Raw genomic sequence first — 22,202 nt, 5'->3', positions numbered from 1 at the left:
ATATAATTTGTATTCTGATTATGATTTTCCCTCCCTCCATTCCTCCCAGCTCTTTCCCACCTCCCCTCCCTTTTTGTCTCTCATTAGAAAACAAACTAGTCTATAATTTTAAACCTATAATTTAACTATAGACATGCTATAACATCCTTTTGGAACCTGCTTCTTTGGAGTATAAAGTTATATTTACTTTTAAAACTGTTCAGAGAAATTTTAGACAACACAAGGAATACATGTTGAAGTCTTCCACTGTGAACTGTTCGAACTCTGGTCCTTTTTGGGAGGAAGTTAAATAGTGTCAGTTATGGCAATTTTACTGTAATCATTTCATTGGGGCTGATCTTACTCTACCAGTTCATAAACAAAAGTACAGCCCTAATTGGGAGCTAGTAATGAAGAAATAAAACTGCTCAAAGGTTAAGAGAGGAAGAAGAAAGGGACTCTGTCTCACAAAATGGATAATTACCATCTAAATTCTGATGCTTTCACAGTATTTCACTGTCTAAGATGCTAACAATGATGTCTTTGTTGTGTCTTTCCTGTTAAGTACATAGCATTGTTGAAGAACCTGTTCTGAAACCAAGAGTTCTAGCTAAGAAAATATAATGATTTGCTTCTGATAAATGAGAACAATCATGGGGGCTGTCCAAGGAAGGCTTACTGTATGCACATCTTTTTATACAGTGCGATACATCTTATATTTCAAACATCCTCACCTTTCTGATGTATGCCAATATAATTTTCAAATGAGTTCATTAATGGAAGATTTGAAGGGATTTTGTAATTGCCCAAGCTTTAAAAGTTCTTGAGAATGATCTTAAAATATTTCTTACTTTGTTAAAACAATTCAATAAGGGTCTTCATATTATAAGTATAAAATATTTGTCTTATTATATTTGCATTTGGGGGTAAGTTTCAAGGTTAATACGGGGTAGCTCCAAAATCAACAACAATGTAGAATTTAATATTTTCAGTAGAGGTATCACATTTTTGTATATAGTACTGGTGATAGAACCCAGAGCCTTGTGCTTCCTAGGCAAACATCATACCTTTGATCTCAGTTACCAACCTGCAATTCTCATTCTCATTAATGAAGAGCCAATGTATTTGATTCCATGGGCACTGATTTGCATTATCTGAAAGGTTCAGTAAAGGCAGAGTCAGCAGCAGCAACTATCCCCACTATACTGAGAGGCTATATATGTGCAAGAAGGGTAGAATGGAAGTACATGAGACATGCACCTTGCTTCCTTCTGTCCTGATCACTGCAGATACAAGAAGACCATTTTTTTAGGTAGCCAGGCAGACATTAAGAAGATTAGATGTCAATGAATCTTAAACTTGTGGGGACAACAGACCTTGAAAAGAATTGTATGTAGATGGATGGCAGAAGTCCTTAAAAAGGGAAGGGATTTTTCTTGGAGAGACTTCTCCTGAGAGCTCTCTCCTAAGCAGACTGGGGTCTCCTCCTAAGCTGACTTGGGAAGCATAAAGTTTTTCTTAAAGCAACTGACCAGTCTCTGTGTCATCTATCCCGACCACCTCGCTACATTCTAGGATGCAGGCCGCACAGCAGGTGCGACAATTGGAGGATCCCACCGAGATTGTGAAAGCGAGGTAAGTGAGCAGGTTCATCTCTTTTTCTGGCCAGGGACAGATTGGGGAAAAAAAAGAAAAGAAACCATGGGGAATAGTTCTGGGAAGCTTAAATTACAGTATCAAGTTAAAAAGTTACTTGAAGGACATGGGACTACAGTAAAGTCTAAAACCTTGGAAGGCTTTTTAAAATGGATTGAACGTGCGAGTCCATGGTTCATTACTGGGGGAGGTTTAAATATCTCAGATTGGAAGGATGTTTGCTATGATCTTTAGAGTCGGGTGTTGGTGGCATATGCCTTTAATCCCAACACTCGAGAGACAGAGGTAGGTAGGATGGAGGCCATCCTTGTATATAGAGCAAGTTCCAGGACAGCCTCCAAAAGGATAGAGAGAAACCCAGTCAAAAAAAAGGAGGGTAAAATAGAAATAAAATAAAAAAATCTCCAGTCTTTCACCTGATCCACTGAGGTCAGGAAAGTAAAGAAAAACTCAGATGTCTAAAAGGATAGCCAACAAGTAAGGCTATAAGTATGTATTAAAAAGGGGGCACCAAGCTAGGGGTACCAGATTAAATGTCTAGGACCTTGCCTCACAAAGGTCAGGAAAGAAAGGGAACCTAAGAGATCACCCTCAGTTGAAGGGTAGATTGGATTAAATGTCTAGGCCCTCACCTAACAAAGGTCAGGAAAAAAGGGAACCTAATATAAGAAGTTGCCCTCAGTTGGAGGGTGGGTTGGAGGATCATCCTCAATGGGAGGATGGATTAAAGATGGGTAAATTTTTAAAAATTGGTAAAGTTAATAAATGAGGTATTAGTATTCAGTAAAGAAAAAGACAAAGGTATATAAAAAAGTTTACATTTATATGGGGTAGGTTATTGATACAAGTTTAAGGTCAATTAAAAAATTGGGAACAGTTAATAAATGAGGTATTAGTATTCAGTAAAGAAAAAGGCAAAGGTATATAAAATAAAAATGTTTGGTTACATTTATATGGGGTAGGTTATTGAATTTTGTGAGTCATCTCTAAAAACTTTTGGCAAAAGCCTGGCCTTTCCACTTTGCATCTACAGAATTACAAGGAGTGGGTATGGCTGTAGCCCCTGAGTGTAGCTCAAAACTTCTCTAATAAAGAAATGATGAGGGACATACAGGACTTTTTCAACCTTTTGTTTTAATTCAAAGATTGACTGGAGTTGTTCTGTTAGAGAAGTTTCAGTTCAACAAACTAATCATAACCTAGGCAAAAGGAGAGATATGTATGCATGATCTGTGTGTATGGACGTATGTATGAAGTGTGAAATGTAAATGTGTGAATGTTGACAAAAGCAACTGTTTTAACTGCCTTGGATATGATTAAAGGGATACTTAAATCCCTTCAAACAGTTAAAAACTACCTAAATCGATTTAGATATAGCCAAAAGAAACATCCAGTCATTCGGTTAATATCTTAACAAAAAAAATTCAAGTTAAGCCCTCAGAGCCAGTCAAAAAAAAAAAAAGAGAGAGAGAGGTTTTTTTTCAAGGAACTGTCCTGCCACTTTGGCAGGCCCCCACCCCCAAAGGCATCTGTGTAGATGCAAATTAGGCCTTGTCAGTTCAGATGCAAACGAGGCCTTGTCAGCTAGTGAGAGCTACAGGTTAAAAAAAAAAGGGACTATTTGGGACATAGTATAGTTTACAATCCTTAAATGATTCTCAAAGGTACTTAATGGTTATGTCCCTTTTAAAGGACATCAACTAATACTTTAAATAGTGATCCCAATTCACCTAGATAGTTGACTAAGGAGGGTAGACAAATCCTTCTACTGTTATGGTCCAACTTCAACAGTTCAAACAAAATTTAAAAATAAAAGGGGGAGTAATGTCCCCAGTCCCCACATGATTCATTAAATAATCCACTCCTCATTTAAAAATTTTTAAAATGTAAATGCCAGTGAGGAATCTGCTTCAGACAGATTCTGACGTAATGAAAGTTAAACAACTATTGCTCAGGTCAAATGGAAACATCCATACACTAGACAGTAGAGAAGACCCTAATTTGGGGTCGAGGGCATGTTTGTGTTTTCTTACAGGAAAAGAATAAAGCTTCAGTAGCTGTCACAACATTTGGTGAGATGCATGGAGCAGAGAAAACTGGACCTGAGACCGTGGGAGCCTGCTCAAGCCAGTTCGAGATCTCCTAAGTTGGTGTTCCTGACCCTTGATGTCATCAAATCTACAGCCCGAGAAAGAAATAAAACAGTCAGTTCGAGATTTCCAGTTTCTCATCAGGCTTGCTACATCAACCTCCTGGACACGTGAGTTTTCATCCCAAAGCCAACAAAACTGGAAGATTAGCAGCTAGCCTTTGATACACCTTAAAACAACAGAATTCATTTTGCCAGCTTTTCCCTTTGGGGGAAAAAGGACCCATTTAAAACATTTGGACATTGGTATGGACTGTGATGAGTGGCAAAAGCCTCTTTTCAGTATTTGAACAGGACATGGTCACTTGAAATATCAGACTTGGTAGTTTCTGTTTCTGGAATCACACCTATGCCAGTGTGTTTTTCTGGAGAAATGTGGTTTGTCCTGGTGCGACAAAAAGACTTTGACTCGGGTTACATGTTCGGCTGATACTACTGACATTAAATCTACAGACTACATCACCACAGGAACAAGTTGGTACTCTGTAAATAATGCAACAAGCCTCTTGTTCATATTTTTTTATAATGCTACATGTGTAACATCAATGATTGTACCTAATGTATCTGTGCAAGTGCACTATCTAATGCTTTCCTAAGTAGATCTTAAAATGATTGTAAACTTTATCACTGTTTTAACCGTCAAATTGTAACTATAAATCACCCTTGTAGCAAAGAAAGGCTGGTGGTAGAATGCTAAGGCCCAGATCGGGGGATGGGCAGGTGACAGAGAGGCGCTATGTCAGTGCGGGTCCTAGAAATGGTAACAGTGACAGTAGGCATTCTGGCTTCATGCTGAGTTCAAAGTGCCTTAGCCCATGGCAATCCTGATAGCCATAAAGCCTTATTACTGATGATTCTAAGGTTGGGGTCTCTCCAAAGACGGACAACCTGTGGGGAAGACCCCCTTCCACCTAAGACAGGGGTTCAAGGTCCCCCAAAGACGGGCCAGGGAGGGTGACCCTACTTGACCTAAGCCAGGAGTGCCTCATTTAAAAATAAAAAGGGGTGAATTGTGGGGACACCAGACCTTGAGCAGAAACCCACTTCCCCTTCGGCCTGGGAGCAGGCAGCTGTGTAATGTTTACTGAAAACAATTCAGTGCTATAAAGCTCTTGATAGGGCTCAGATAAGGGCTAGCTCACTGAGATACCATGACTTTCACACTCCCTACGGCTAGATGGCTAGATGCCTCTTCCTGTCCCCCCTGCTGTGTCTCCCCGATTCTGGGGCCGGTGATTGAACCACCAGCCAGGAGGTTGAGAAGTCTGGAAAGAATTGTATGTAGATGGATGGCAGAAGTTCTTAAAAAGGGAAGCGATTTTTCTTGGAGAGACTTCTCCTGAGAGCTCTCTCCTAAGTGGACTGGGGTCTCCTCCTAAGCTGACTTGGGAAGCATAAAGTTTTTCTTAAAGCAACCGACCGGTCTCTGTGTCATCTATCCCGACCACCTCGCTACATTCTCAGATGCAGTCCGCACAGCACCTTGTTTCCCTCTGTCCTGATCACTGCAGATACAAGAAGACCATTTTTTAGGTAGCCAGGCAGACATTAAGAAGATTAGATGTCAATGAATCTTAAACTGTTCTCATTTTAATTAATTTTGGCCCTGTTGCCTTAAAGAAGGGAAAATACCATGATTGCTCCCTTCTTAGACTAGGAGAGATTCTAGTGGGCCCTCAGTTTTTAAAATACTATATAGAAAGAAATAGCATGCAGGTAATGGGTCTGTGTTGAAGTCCAGTAATGAAAGAAAAAAGTAAATCTATTATAGTTTTACTTGTATATTTTTATTTTCATGGATTTTTGCCTGCATGCAGTGGTGTACCACATGCATGCATGGTATTTGAGGACATTGGAACAGGATGTCAGGTTCTCTGGAACTGCAGTTAAGGACAGTTGTGAGCTGCTACATGGGTGCAGATTATGTGTATAAATGGTTCTCTTATTCTTGTGATTTCTCTTGGGCTCCTTTCCTTCTGTTTGTTTGCCTCATGTGATGGTTTTTCTTTTATCTTATATTTTATTTTGTTACATTTGACTGTTATCTCTTAGAAGTCCTTTCATTTCCAGAACAGAAAGACAGAAAGGGAAGAGAGATTGGCAGAAACTGGGAGGAGCAGAGGCAGAGGAAACTATAATAAAAGAGGGGAAAAGAACATGCAATTGAAAAGAATCACTACTGTCCCTTCCCTTAAAAGTCAGCAAACATGCCATTGGCTGAGAATATGTCTGGAAGATGTCATACTCAAGTGTGGAACGAGGATTAAAGATTTAGTCTACAAATTATCTGCAACAGTATTAAGTGTTTTCCCACTGATGTTTCTTCCTCAAGGATTCCAAGGTATTCTGAAATTGAGCAAGTTTCTTCTATAGTAAGAGGAAGCTAAATGTTAAAGTGGTACAGAATAGGTTCTAAGACATCCACTTTGGTTCTGTAATAAGGTGTCTTTCGAACAGAGCCATTCCATTTTCATGTAATGCCTATGATATGGCTACATTTAATATACGGTTACAGAGTTGACTACATGACTGATAAAGGTAAAAATGCATTTGACTCTCTACACTAAGTGTTCACTATTTAGTAACAAAACTGAAATTAGATTTTAGAATATCTTTGGGGTGGGGTGAGAAAGGATCTCTCTTTGTAGCCTTGGATATGTTGGAATTCTCTATGTATACAAGGATGGTCTCAGACTCTCAGAGATCTGCCTGGCTCTGCCTCCCAAGTATGTCAACATACCCAGCTATCATGTAGGCTATTTTACTTCTGATACTGTACTTTCAGAATTGCACTTGAGTTCCACTACCTCTAAAATTGCAGCAAGAATTGTTTTATGAATACTTAATCAACAACAAATCTCTATCAACAGCCTTTTCCATAGCTCTTGTCCTCACACAGTTGTATTAAATTTCCTCACTTGGGGCACTCATACTAAGAATATTTTCTGTCTGATTTATTTTGAAAATGCTAAGTGGGGTTCTGTAGAACATGAATGTTCTGAGGCCCAGCAGCTTGTGGATAAGAAACAATTCACAGTGACATTTACTATCAGATTTGCTGCCTCTTTGATTCCATCTGCGTAGAGACCTTCATACCAACGCTAAGTTCTGGCTGGCTGGCTAAAAATGTCCCTTGCCTTCTCTAGAGAAACTTCATGCAAACATTGATATTTTCCAGATAACTGTCTGCTAGGGACCCAGAGTTACTCTGGTGGATAACTATTGCCTGGATGTTGTGCTTTCTACCTCCCTGAACTTCTAAACTACAAAGTCCCTGGTCAGAAATGACAGAGACAGAAAATGCTGGGATTATAAGGAAGTTCCTTTGGCAGCCACAGCACTGAGTTTCACTGGTAATCCCAATCAGTTGCACAGAGCAATGGGTAGAAGGATATAATTTCCCAAGCAACTGAGTCCTGGAACAGCAGTGTTCAAACATCATTCCCAAGATCAAGAGTACTGGCCTCACCCTTGAACCTTTTAGAGTTGCAACTTTCACCTCAAATGTACTGAATCAGAAACTCTAAGGTACTTTAGTAAGAAGTTGATGCTTTTTTTTTCACATGGTGAAACTTGAAAACCACAAACATAGGGGCACTGGGTGAAAATCACTTGTGTCCTTTGTTGGTCCCCAAATGTGGTACTTTACATATAAAGGTGACTACAGTCATTTCTCCTGTGGAATCATGCATGCTAACAATGTAACTCTTTTAAGGGGTAATCATGACCCTACCCATCATCTGGGCTGAGCTTTCAAGTTACATTGACAAAGAGAGAACAGTGGAAGTAACATTTAAATGCCAAATTCTAAGCATCATGAGACCTTAAAGATTCCACACTCTGCATCTTAGAGGAAGACTTTCTTGAGAGCATCAAAGAATGAAGATATACCAGAGGATGTATATGTAGCAAGGATGCATGTGTACCAAGGGTTCAGGGCTGTGCAAAGGACTGAGGATCTCTAGCCAACTGCCACCTCTCAGACATCTGAGGAGGCTATTTAGACCTTCTAGCTCAAGAGATGCCAAATTGCATTCAGATAGATTCGACTAGGCAAGATGATAACAGTAACCATCCAAATATCACAGTACAAAATGTCAAAATCAAGTAAGTAAAATTGCTTTAGGTCACTAAGTTTGGGGGTATTTTATGCAATAATAAGTAACTGAGACACTCAGATATTTAGGATTACCAAAACATATCAAACATTTGTTGGAGAATGCCTACTTATCTTGTAGGTTTGAACAATTTTTACAGCTCAAACTAGACGAGTGCATCACATTATATAATGGAAGTAAACAGCTACAGGGGAACTTACTTTAGTGCTTTCAAAAGGCTACTTTGAAAAATAATCAAATCAAATCAAATCAAAAGCCGATTTGAACCTCAGTCTCCACACATGTAAAAGAAAAATATTCAGCCAAATGACAATTTTAATGATTATTCTGGGCTCAGCATTCTATGCTTGTAAGAAACTTAGAGAAAACTGATTTCAAGATACAGCAATACAGGTTGTTATTATCCCCTAGAAATCTAAGACTACATTAAATTAGCATTAGCTACTTGCTCGCTGCATTTCTCTAGAATTTCCATTGTGTTATGGGACAATACAGTAATGAAACAAAACAGCAATTGTTGTAATTGGATTACAAGCCTATTTCCCTTTTTTGTAACTGTGTGGCCTTAAACTAGCAGTATTCCTTCTATGTCTTGGGTTTCTTGCTTTTCAAAAACTTGTGAATAATCATACTTACTTTACAATTATTTTGGGGATAAAAGCCTAAGTGTTCTGAAGGAAGCTGTACATGCAAAGGCAGACTTTGGGAAACAATCATGGTAAATTATAAACCCCATCATATTATAAAATAGTCTAAGGAATCATAATCATATAATCAAGTCATATTATAAATTAGTTACTTTTAAATAATAGAGTTAAAATTAAATTACTCTGTGTCACATAGCCAAGAATACAAACAATTCTTAATCCTCATGCTTAAACTACTACATAAGAAAAACTGTCTTGGAATAAAAGCAGATTCTGATACCCTGTTGGTACTTTGTACTCAATATTTGTGTTTTTACTATGCAGACTTTATGCCCAATTATTGGTCCATTTACTTGAGTAGATGAAAATCCCCTGTTTGAGAAAATTCCTCTCCCATTTTTCCAATTTGGTCGTTGTACTTCCATCTCTCTCCAGTTGCTCGGAGCTGAAGATAAGGTCAGAATACCCACTAGTATCAATATACCAGGGATGGTGGGGAGAACGAGGAGCCATAGATAGTGATGAAGTTCTCACTGAGGGGGAAATGAGTGAAGGAGGTACCTGACAATCCTGTCTTCCTTCACTGCTCTTTCTTGTTCTTTGTGTAGCCCTTTTCCCACTCTAGTACCTTTCTCAGTGTAGCAGCTGCAACTTTTTATTCTGCCTTTCATAATTTCTGTGCATACACAGACAATGTTCACTGTATAGCATCACCTTTCTGATGTGTTCAGGCCAGAACATCTTGCCTAGCTACACTACAGACAATAATGCCCTTATCCCCAGTCACTTCCCTATTTTCTCCCCTTTCCACTATCCAGTGTGTGATGGAATCACCTGGAGAGTCCACTAAAATGCAGATAAGTTTGAAAGGGCTAGGGCTTCACCTTATGCCTTTCTGTCCTAAGCTACTTGGGTATTAATCTGTAAACTTCACCTCACTTATAACTTAGATAATGCTTTTTATTTTCATTGGCATATAATCTTTCTATTCTGGTTTGATTGTGCTTCATAAAATGAGAGACTTATTTTATGATGAATTCTCAGCACTTAGTCTGATGTCTAACACACAGAAATTGCTCCACATATGTTGACTCAATAGATTAATTATATATATATATATATATATATATATATTCTTGTAAACCAAACCTTTTAATGCATTTCCAGTTAGAAACATCATCATACCATTTAGGAACACATCATGTTAAATACTTTTTGTTCACTGACTTTTATCACTCCTATAATATTCACAGTAACTTACATGTAAATACAAACCCTTAAGTTCCACATTTCACAAGTTTATAAAAATATCATTGGAACACAATATCTTCGCAGCATTACAGACTCTGAGATTGAACATGCCAATGACATCTAGAGAACAAACACCAATAAAGGATTGTATATGGACAGCCATGAAGTTGTGTACAGAGAACCAAAAATTTGGGTTCATAAATGGAAATAAAACTGAGGTAATTTATTCACTAGAATCTTGATGTATCAATTTCACTGCACCATGTTGACAAAAACTAAACCAACCATCCAACCAAACAAAAAAACCCAAAATGCTTGCACATCTTTTCAAGTCTCCGGTGTCATTACACATTCACCTTGATGTTTGTTCTTAGATGATAGAGATGTGGTGATTTATTGACTTTCCTTATTAAGAACCATTTTAACTTTAGTTAAAAGCAACTCCTATGAATTCCCTGTTTCTAATGAAGCAGGAATAAAAAAGAAGTGCTTTTTGCTAATGATTTAGCACTGCTCCACACAGCCAGCCAGCTTTAATGCTTTTAAAGAACAAGCTAAAATATCTGTTTAACTCATTATGGCTTCTCATCACCTGCCCTTTTCTTTTCCTTGAAGTTGGATCTTCAGAAAATATAGGCCATAAACCTCTCACTGTTCAGTGAAACCATCCAAAGACATTTTGCATATTAAACAACATATATGTTTACTCCTTTCTGCAGAATCAGAAACCAATTTTCCTTTTCACTCAGAGAAAACATTATAGCCATGGTTTTCAGCAAACAGCTAAAGTGAAAGTGAACACCTGGGACACAATGTACTTACAGGCTCCGACAGTAGTAAGTCCAGGGACACGATCAGGCTGCTTTGTCCTCAGCTCCCGAAGTAAATGGTTTACAGCCTCCCACTCAGATCTCAGATCTTCTAACTTTCTCTTTAATACAAAAGCATAGGTTACTGATCTTACCATCACTTCCAATATAATGTAACTCATTGAGTTATTAATGCATTTTTGAGTGTATTCTTTATGAAGAACATGTGTAATCATAAGAAAAAGTGTTTTCTAAGAGAACATTTTGCTTTTGATATGAAATTTTAAGAGAAGGTGTTAGAAATGGTCCAACGATTAAAAAATTGTGTGCTATGCAAAGATAAGGATCTGAGTCTGGTTACTCCGGCTATGTTAAAAAAAAGATGTGGTAGCTTGTATCTGTGATCCTGGATGCTCTGTGAAGAGATAAGTGAATCCCCTAAGCTCCTTGGTTAGTCATTCTAGCTAATCCATAAGCTTCAGGCTCATTGAAATATCCTTTCCCCCCAAATATGGTGCAGAATTGACAAAGAAGACAGCCAATGCTGTCCTTTGGCTTCCATGTGTGCACATATGAACATCACATTTGTATGTGAGCATCTACCCATAAGTAAGTGAACACACATGAACACATAGAAATATAAATGGACAGTAATTCTAAAGTCTTTGAAATTATGAGTTTTAAGATTTTAAATTCATGTCTTGTGAGAATGATTGGCATGAAAAAACTATGACTACATTTATCCAGATGTGCATGTGCACACTGCAACTGCACCATTTCATCCTGTTTCACCGTGTAAATCCATCTATGGGAAGACTAAAGGTGAAATTAAAATCTCAAAAATGATGCTTAGTTGCTGTAAGATACTAAATTGATACTCTCAGATATTTCCTCAGAAGTAATTTGACTCATATTTGAGCCTTCATTATAGCTTCTGTTTCAGCTGCTTAGTTTGAAAAACAAATTAATTTGGATAATGTGCTCAACTCATCATAAGTAGGTATGCTGGGGAGGCTTCTAGAAGAGTATAAGAGATTTTGGTTAAACAGAGACAATTGATAGACCATTAGCAATCATTCCTACTGTATAAAAAGTAGTAAAAGTAATTGTTAAAAATTCATTTGAAAGATTATTGTAAAAGAAAGAATAAGTGTACTATTCTTGTAAAAATAGTTAAAAATGAAAACATCAGCTTTTCTAATATATTGTATACAGGTACTGATGCTTGGGAGTAAAGCTTTCAGTGAAAGCTTTGAGAATGTCGAAAATAAACTTAGTTTTAACTGGCAGCCACCTAGCCCATGATGATTCCACTTGAACAGACAAACAGAAAGACAAACAAACAAACAAAACACAGAGAAAACAAGCAAGGTAGAGACAAGGACACTCCACAACTAGATTTAAACCAATGCAGAGACAGACAGGGCTTCTCTGCCATCACAGAAATGGCTCATATGTACTACTGCTTCTTGAACAATGATATCATTTAGCCCCACTTAATCCTTCTCGAACTCTGCATTAACTTTGATAATCATTTTGACTGCTTCTTGACAGCATCTAATTTGAACATGGCTTTCACTTTGCTTATCCTTCTTAAAATTAAATGTTTTCTGATAAAGATGGCATATGGTCTTTTTGAAGTGTTTTCTCCTCTACTAATAAGCTAAAGAGTTCTAATTTTTACTACTGGTGTGTTACCTGTAGTCTTCAACTGGAAGCCTTTTTTGTATGTCCCGGTGGTGAAACCTAGCCTATGTTCTTATTAAGTAAGTGTTATACCACTCAGCTATGCTTTCACCTGGGTGTTATGGGATAATCTTTTTGAACAACATACATGTGTCTGTTTTAACTCATCTACCTCTGATTGGTTTAGCTAGGCAAGGCTTCCAGGGAGAGAGAGAAATGTGGGGAAAGAATCTGAGAGATAGAGATTTGCCAGTTAGATGCAGAAGAGGTTAGATGTACAGTATAGAGAAGTAGCAAGTCATGTGGCTGAAAGTAGATTAATATAAAGGAGTTCAGTTTTAAGAGCTTATTGGGAACAAGCCTAAGTAATGCCAAGCTTTCATATTTAATTTCATATTTAATAATAAGTCTTTATGTCCTTATTTTGGAGCTGAAGGTCCAAAAAATGTTCAACTATAGTTAGTGTCCAATGTGGAGCCCCATATATCCAAGAATAAGGACTATATGCAGCTGGTATACTGTCTGGTGATGGACTAGGTAGAAATGCCTGCCAGAGCGTGGCTCAAAAACTTTCTAGAGATGGGGCAGTTAATGCAGCTCCTGGCCTGTGCCCAAGGGCAGAAGGCTCAGCTCTCACAGACCCAAGGGAGTTACAGCCAGCTGCCAATGCCATGTGCTAAACAGGGGCACAAAAGGAGTCTGAAGATGCACAGAAGGGCTTCTCAGCAATTTTCTGAGCCACAGCACGCAGAAAGCCAGGTCTAGACTGAAAAAAAGTCTAACTAGGTACAGTATGCTTGAAATGTGCTTACGTGCTGGAGAAAGAAAAGAAAATGAGTATAAATAGTCACAGAAAAATAGCTTAAATGTAATAAAGTGAAGTCTTTAGAGAAAAAAATAAAATAATACAGAAAAATAAGCTACAGGACTTTCATAACATAAGGCATCTGGATCCTATATCATGTTTTATTAACTGTAATTTTGAAATGCTAATGAGAAAAATGAACAGCTGCAGATAGACATTGGATTGTGGAGGAAAATGATACATTAAATCAGCCTATACATTAAGGATGTCTTAACTTGGGAAGGGAAGTCAGGAAATGTATTGCATTATAGAGAGGTTATGCCTTTGTTTCCATAGGAAACAAAAATCTATGGATTCCTTTGCAATTAATAAAGATCAGATTTGACCAGGGGAGACTTCCTGAAAATCTTGATTGCAGACATGAAGGAAGAAACCAAGAACAATTACAAGACAGGTGACATACATGCTGATCCCTTGACATAGGAATAGGCCTGAGACTGGATAAGATATAAATCTTGTTTCCTATCAAGTACTCATGACTTATTATTTGACATGGATGGAGGTTTGTTTTTACAGAACAGGTGACATAGATGCTAGTCCCATTACTTGGGAACATCTCTAATACTAGAGGAGACATGATAAATCTTGTTGTTTACAGAATCCTCATGACTTATTATTATGTGCCATCCTTTCACATGGAATGGATGGAAATTTATATTACAGTTTGACTATGTAGTCCAAACAGAGTTATAAAGTTGACTGATGCCTTTTACTGTAATGCTCACACACAGATCAAAAAGTCATCTTTAGCTAATTTGTAAACAATTCACAGCGCATACTTGTGTTAATTCAAATATGTATGTTACCTTTAAAATTTTGTATGTTTTCAGAAAAAAAGGACCAGACACCAATGACGACCAGTAGCCTAGGTGATCCAATATCACTGAATGCCTCTTTTGTAGTTTCCATGAAAATCTGCATCCAGAACAACTTTAAAGCTGTTAACTGAGGTGAACCAGCTTCATAAACTACTTCAGCCAGAACTTCAGGTAAGCCTTGCACTTTCCCTTCACACAGAGATTGGACAACAAATGATAGAGCTAGCTTTCCCAGGACTTGACCATTATTCCAAATTTCTCAGAATTCCCCAACAATGCCATTACCACTAGACAACAGGAAGTAATTTTGAGAACACTATGCCCCCATTCCCAAGTGGTAGGGTACATTGTTTGGGTCATTTTATGAATTATGGATGTTTGTCATCATTTAGAGGGAATAGCTGCAAATTATTATTGGTTGTGGTCAGGGAGGAAACCAAAGGTTAGATTAAGTGATTTGTTTCTTTCTTTTTCTTTCCTCTATCCTTTCTCTCATATCCAGTGAAAAAAAACCAGGGGCATATAAGAATGAAAGGATAAATGGGTAGATAATTGGATATATTTTTAAACAAACAACTGCTTGTCTCAAGTATTATACATTGGTATGGATTTTTATATATTGATTAATATTTAATGTTACTTTTGTTATAATATTCTGTATATATGTTGCTACTCTTATTTAAGGTACCATACATATGCATATCATTGATGATGTAATGGAAAGTTCTAGTCCTTGAAAGATATTGTTACAAACTATTTAGGATAATTAAGAAATACAGGTTAGTAGTTAGTCATCAATAACAATCAAACATGTGGTCGAGTTAGGTATGTTTTCAAGTTTCAACCAAAGTATATTTAAGATAGGTGATCTTGAGACACTTCAGAGATCTAGAGAATATGGCATTTAAAATGTTTTAATAACATAAGGATTTTCATGACAGTGAGTTATGTCTGCTCCTGACAGCACCGATTTACTTCAGCAAAGATAATAGGTATCAAAGTAAATCCGTGTGCAATTTGCTTTTAATGTGACAAAACTATCGTTTTGACCAAGAAACTGCTCTTGTTTTGACTGCTGACAGTATGCTGTCCAAATTGGAAAAAAAGGACACAAAGGAAGTCAATTGCCAAATTTGTCAAGACAAAATAGTCCAGTCCTTCAAAATTTCTGCTTTACCAAAAAGTGTGTCAGATTTTCTAGGTCTGTAGCTCAAAGATTGATGCCCCACCATTGCAAAAGAATCTTCGGTGACTGTTCAGGCAGTCAGCTGTCTCCGCCATTTCTTTAGTTTTGGAAGTCATTTCTTCTTCATTTCCTGTGTACTCAGGTAATATTTTAGACTTCTCAGTTCTTTGATCAGGTTGAAGAATAGATAATTATAGTTTTACAGATTTCTTTGTTACCAAATTCAGAAAAGTATCTTACAAAAGTGATGTAAAGTTATAAATTTTGAGAAACAAAATCTTAAGTTGTTTATCAAGTGTTCTAATCTAAAAAGATATTTTTAGGTTGGTGATATATGTTTTAGTAGAAATTAATTTAGGTATAAAACTTGAGACTCAAGCTGGCCGGTGGTGGCGCACGCCTTTAATCCCAGCACTCAGAGGCAGAGGCAGGCAGATCTCTGTGAGTTCGAGGCCGGGCTGGACCGATAGCCTCTGAAACAATACAGAGAAACCCTGTCTCGTAAAAACCAAAAAAAAAAAAACTTGAGACTCACCAAGATAGGATAGATAACAGAATATTATCTTTATAGTTACCAAAAACAAATGGACTGGACATAAGTGCTCTTATTGTATACAGCTTTACAGTGTTAAAGTTAAAAACAGTTCCTTTTTATTTGGACAAAAAGGTAGAGATGTTGTGGGATAACCTTTTTGTATATTGTGAAGTTGTATTTGTCTTAACTCGTAAGCCTTAGGCATCTTCTGATTTGTTTAATATGGTACTGAATAGTCAATAGCTAGGCAGGAGAGGAACTTGGATCATGAATGTGAGAGTCAGAGAGTCACCAGTGAGATATAGAAGAAGTAGGATGTACAGTATGGAAGAACCTAGACTAATATAAATGGGTTAAGTTTTTAGAGCTAGTTGGGAACAAGCTTATACTAGGACCAAGACTTTACAGCTAGTAATAAGACACTACATCATTAATTGAGAGCAGGCAGTCAAAGAAACTTCAACTACACCCATTGGCTTTAAAAGAATCATGTGGTTATTTGAAAAGTACCATATTGTAAATAAAAGTTTTAAATTTCAGATATATGATTCTATAATATTGATACAAAGTGTTTTATGTAGAGAGTCGTTATGTCTCACATGTAAGTTCCAAAATTAAAACATGGAAACCTGTTATTAAACATGAAAGCTTGACTTATAGCTTAGCATTGTTTCTAACTAGCTCTTATAACTTAAATTAACACATTTCTATTAATTTACCTTCTGTCTTGTGGATTTATTACCTTCATTCTGCATTGCCCATGCTGTTTTCCTGCTACCTCCAGATCTGGCTGGTAACTCTCTCTTCTTCCCAGGAATCTCTCTGCCCTGCAAATCCTGCCAAACTATTGACTGTTTAACTTTTTATTAAACTAATCTGAGGGACACTTCTTTACAGTGTATGAAAAATATTATTCACCAATATTTCCTCCTTTATGTTTATATAAAAAGAAAGGTTTTAACTGTAACATAGTAAAACTATATACAATAAGAAAAATTATCAAGTAAGAATTACATTTACAATGCCCAGTCCAATTGTATTTGACATATTTGGGGAAAATACTTCATTAGTTATTCTGTCTTGATGAATCTAAAAATCTGTACCTAATTATATTCTATCATAACCAAGCAAAATTGCAACTATAACTACCTAGTCTTCAACTCCATCAATGACCACAGAAGGATTTAATATCACCTGAGTAAATAGGAATTACAGGTAAAGTCACTTCCAAAACTATAGAAACGACAGACACCTGGCTGCCTGAACAATCACCCAAGGTTCATCTGCAACACTGGGAAGTCCATTTTTGGCCTACATGCCTAGAATATCTGGCAGAATTTTTACGAAGAAGTTCTGAATGACTGTCCTACCTAATCTTGGCAATGTTTAGCAATCTCTTTCCTATGTGTTCTGTAGAATACCACAAAGACATTTTTATGAAGCAGGAATTTTAAAGAATAGCCCCATCTTATCTTGGCAATGTTCAATAGTCTTTTCTCTTTGAGTCCTGCCTGTCCAGTTTATATAGCATACTGTCAGCAGTCAAAACAAGAGCACTTTCCTGCTCAAATGTCTAGTTTTGTCACATTGAAAGCAAACTCCATATGGAGATTCTTTGACACCCATCATCTTCTCTAAAGTAAATTGGTGCTTCCAGGAGCAGGCATGTTTCATTGTCATGAAAATCCCTATGTAAAGAAAACATTTTAAACGCCATATTCTGTAGGTCTTTGAAGTGTTTGAAGATCATCTATGTAAAATATATATCTGTTTAACCTTGAAAACACGACTGTAAGTTTATTATACGTGACTACTAACTTTCATTTCTTTAGTATCCGGAATAGTTCATAATAATAACTTTCAAGGATTGAAAATTTTGATTTATAATGTTAAATGAACTACATAGGTACAACACCTTTAAAAAAGAGGGAGGTTTATGTATAGTGTGTTCTAACAAAATTAATCTTCAATTTGCATCAATATACAAAATTACCGTAAAAAAGAGTAGAAACACATCTACAGTATAACAAAAGGAAACCTAAATTTGTATCTATATAAAATCCATATCAATGTAAAATAGTTAAGATTAACAGTTGCTTTTTTAGTTTAAAAGTAGATTCAATAATTTATCCCTTTATTTCTATAACCCCTGTTTTTTCTTTTCAAAACAATATCACAAAATCTAATCTCTTTGTTCAGATTTTTTCCTGACCATCACCAATAACAATTTGTAACACCCCCCAAAAGTGAAAAACATGCATAACCCACTGAATGACCAAAAATAAAAAATCCAACTTATTGTAAATTTGAGTGTTGTTTTCTCTATACTGCTTCCGGTTGACTTGGGGACACTATGGAAATTCGGATAATGGTCATCTCCTGACTAGAATAGTCTGTGAGGCTAGAGAATTTCATTCAGTATTTGTGAAGCTACTCTTGATGCAGAACTTTGAGGAAACAGAAACAGAAGCATTTAGAGAGTCTCAAGGACCTGAACCAGCAGTTTCTTTGATACCTGGTCCCCTTGCTCTTAAAACACATAAATATTCAAAGGTAACATGCATGTCTACATTAATATAAATATAGACTATGTGTTGTATACAAGACATCCAAAGATGATTTCTTTTTGTCTTATGTTTGATCAGGTGAAATATACATCACCTTTATTTTAGTTTTTCTTGACTTATTTTTTTAAGTCTGTAGCCAGGATATTCAGGGTTCTCTCCTAATCAAACCTGATTATCTTTAACCTTCAATTAATCCACAGCCTTTAGTTTTCTGTGGAAAAAGGCATAACAACTTCTCCAATGTAACGTTTTTTTGACTTCTATTTTTATGTTAAGATATTTATAAAACATAAAGATTGGTTTAGTTTAGCAGTTTTCATAATCCAGTTTCTCTCAGCACCTATTGTTTGTTCATCAGCAATCAAAACATTTAAAAGACTCATTTTTTATTCATTTTACATAACAACCATAGTTCCCCCTAACTCTCCTCCTCCAGATTTTCTCATTCTTCCTCTAAATACACCCCATAAGAAAAGGTAAGGCCTCCCATGACAAATTAACAAAGCCTGGTACATTAAGTTGTGGCAGGACCAAGGCTCTTCCCCCTGCATCAAGGTTGAGCAAGGCATCCCACCATAGGCAATATAATAACATACAGGATCCAGATTCCCTGTGCATTTCCCATCTCTTCGTGGCTTGTTCTTTTTCTATTATTTTACTATTTTTTAAAGACTTTACTATTTTAACCGTTCATTTATTTTTATAAATGTCTGTACTTATTGTTTTCTAAACCTATGCATATTGATAAGCTCACTCTAACCTATTTAGAGGTTTTCTCCATCTGAACCTGCTTTATTGTGTATCAGTCTGCATAAGCAAAATAATAAACCACCATGCAGCTTAGCTCATGACAGGATGGCAGCTCAATCCCACAGACACTGGCCAGTAGACTCATGTCTCTATACAGCGCATGAGAGACTGTATGATTAGGAAGCTACTATGAGAGTATTTTGTAAGATTTTAGTGCTTCAGAATACTAAAAAATGGCAGCTAATTTTGGGGTGTTTTCCAGGTGATTGTTCACATAAGGAGGTGTGGCTCTAAGTAGAATACTTGTCTAACATGTACAGGGCCTTGAGTGCTCCATGCCCAGTATGGCAAAACAAAACAAAATGTTGTGAGTCAACCATTTCTCTAAATCTGATACCTCCCAATCAATCATAGACATTATCCCTATTAACCTGATATTCTGCTTTCTCTACAAATCAGGGAACTGTAGACATGTTTTTACTCATGTTCTACTTCTCCCAAATCAGATGAATATACAGGAAATGGGGAAGCAAGAAAAGCAGGAATAAAAAACTAATATTGACTTACATGATGACTTTAAGAAAATTGTGGGATGGAGACAAGTTGTATGACTTTTTTCCTTTTGTTTCAATCCTCAGTTTACTTCACTAAGGAAACAGCAATACTGAATAGAGCCCAGTTCTCACCTCAAAGCAAATTTGGAATTAAGTATATAGGTGGAAGTGAGATTAGGTTAAGCATCACTGCTTTGATTAATATATATATGAGAAAAGCAAAATTGTCTATATCTTGACAGAAGCATTTTTCTATGTATTATGTAAAAACAGAAAAAGCCAAATTAAATGAACATTTGTGAATTCTATGAATGGATGTTAAACTTCAACTCATTGCCAAACCCATATGGCATTAAGTTTTTGTAGATCCATAAGACTAGAATGAACTTATCTCTTACAGACACAGAGGTCCTCTTACTCACAGAGAAACACTAAGAGAACCAAGAATGTTAATTACACAGGGGTGTCCATCCAATGGAGGAGATACAAATCTGTATTCCCTCCAGAATGATGAGAGTGGAGTTTGTTAACTGCATGGTCACCTTTTTTCTATAGAGGCTGACCTCACCCTAATTCCACTGAATGATTATCCCAGTCTCTTCCCTCCCTAGACCATTGCCCATCCTTAGCAGAGATGTCACATATACTTTATGGACTGCTGATCTCTATGCTCTAGGTCTTTTAGCTATTGAATCCACTCTCATGGTCACATGTATTATGTAAAAGAATCTCTATTTGGTCATACCTTAAACTGTATTGTACACATGGAACTGGACTGACTGCTGCCTGGAAAACTTTTCCCAAAGTGCTTTAAATTTGTCAACAATGAACTACATGATATTAGATTCCCCAAAGTCCGATTCAGGTTGATGAAGTCAATCTGTACTGGGTTTTCATTTGCATTTCTTCATGTGGTTCACTTCCCTGTATGATACCTGCAGGGACTCCCACTCATCCACTAGGTTCACTTGTTTATTTCATGGCTCACGGGAATGAGGAATTCTGTGGTGACCACACTGAAGACTTTACACTTTGGTAACTAACCTATATTGGAATTGCTGCTCTCAGTACTGCATATAAGTCTGCAGATCAAGCCCTCAAAATTCTTATTTTATTTTTAAAAGGATCATATCAAACTTTAACCTGTGTGTAAATCATTTTCCTGAACTTCTGGAGTAGATATAAGTTTATAATTGAATAAATGAATTTTAATAGTCCAGAGAAATCTCTGCTTTTTGCAACTGGTGTTTTGCCATTATGTTCAAAATTCAACTTCAAATTTATCAAAAGAAAACTCCCATGTAAACTGTGAGGAAAACAAGCAATTCTGGAGGACTAAACTTTGGCTCAAGTGCAAGGAAAGTAAGCAATGAGCTTACAGACAGAGTCTAAGTTCTGGTAATGCTATTTGCAAGGACAAACTGCCTCTGTATAATGAGGTTATTGACCGGCACAATTTTAGGATGGTTTTAAACGTGAGAGTAAGCCTCCCTAAAACTCTGCCAGCAACATTAGCTGAGAAACCAAAGCTAATCAATAAATAGCCACCATTTGCAGGCTCCCAGGAACCTTTATCACAGTGGAAGCCATTGCAATTTTGGCCAGAAACAGAGAATAAGGTAAACTCTACCTTACATCTTTTTGTCATTTATCACTGAATTCTCATTTGCAAATGGAAATCATTGATTAGGTGTTTGTTTGTTTGTATCTGACCTAGCTTTCTATTTCTCTTCTCAGGTAAGATCCTGTGATTAAATGTATCCTGGACTTCAAAATGCACATGCAGAAAGAATGGCAGTAGAAAGCTTTCTGTCAGGTCAGCTGAAGAAAGATACAATTACATGACATTTCACTTAAAAACTCCTGACCTTATAAAGTACTAAAGCCTTAATGCATGTTTTTTCTTTCATAAGAAAGAGAAACAAAACAAGGAAAGATCACAGATCATATTGGGATACTTTACAGTTGTTGACAACAGTGTTATGCAATGGCTTCAAATTAAATCAAACAATATGAAGGATATCAAGGCTGGCAAGCAAAGCAATAAAGCCGTGAAGAATTTAATCTACCTTGAAGGTGGTACCACTTTTTGTATTAATGGTACCACACTGGGGTAGAAATGAGTTCTTTAGTGACTTGTTAATAGGCTTAAGATCACAATATATAAATAGGATATGTTGATATTAAAGACAGCTTTGCCTCGGCAATTGTACTATGGCTAATATTTCCTTACAAGTTATTTTAATGATTATACATAGACCTTGTCAATGTCAAGTGTACAACAGGGGACATATAACCCCCCATTATGAGGTAATACATATTGCTTGAGGTTGCTTCATTACCTTCACTGGCTGAGTGCTTGGTTTTTCCTTATACAAACGCTGCCCTTTAGACAAAAGCCTTTCCACATCCAGCTGTTTAGCTTGAAGTGTTCGTTCAGTTTCCTGGGGGAAAGAATGCATATGGTGCAGATTAACTTCACAGTTAGCAATAAAATTACTAAATATAAATATACCCTTAGAGACTCCCCATGTATTGAAGATCAATTTCCGTGTGGTACACAGGAGCAGAAAAATGTACCTTTTGATAGGGAGAAAATACAGGTTCTTGTGAAATACACTAGCATTAAAAC

At 36.7% G+C, this 22,202-nt stretch overlaps 1 protein-coding gene across 8 annotated transcripts in view; it reads right to left on the bottom strand.

Annotated features, from left to right (window-relative positions):
* Dmd (dystrophin) overlaps window positions 1–22,202 on the bottom strand; it is a 2,157,616-nt gene that overhangs the window by 681,103 nt on the left and 1,454,311 nt on the right. For all 8 annotated transcript variants that reach the window (XM_040744180.1, XM_021232987.2, XM_040744181.1 and 5 more), the window contains 2 exons: window positions 21,913–22,014; window positions 10,623–10,731 (listed from right to left, as the gene is read on the bottom strand). In XM_040744180.1, coding sequence (XP_040600114.1) covers window positions 10,623–10,731; window positions 21,913–22,014 — 211 coding nt within the window. The remainder of the gene's footprint in view (window positions 1–10,622; window positions 10,732–21,912; window positions 22,015–22,202) is intronic.

The sequence above is a fragment of the Mesocricetus auratus genome, unplaced genomic scaffold, assembly GCF_017639785.1.
Source record: "Mesocricetus auratus isolate SY011 unplaced genomic scaffold, BCM_Maur_2.0 Super-Scaffold_100003, whole genome shotgun sequence".
Taxonomy (NCBI): domain Eukaryota; kingdom Metazoa; phylum Chordata; class Mammalia; order Rodentia; family Cricetidae; genus Mesocricetus; species Mesocricetus auratus.
The sequence above is the reverse complement of the archived record's forward strand: the minus strand, read 5'-3'. Positions and strand labels throughout refer to the sequence as shown.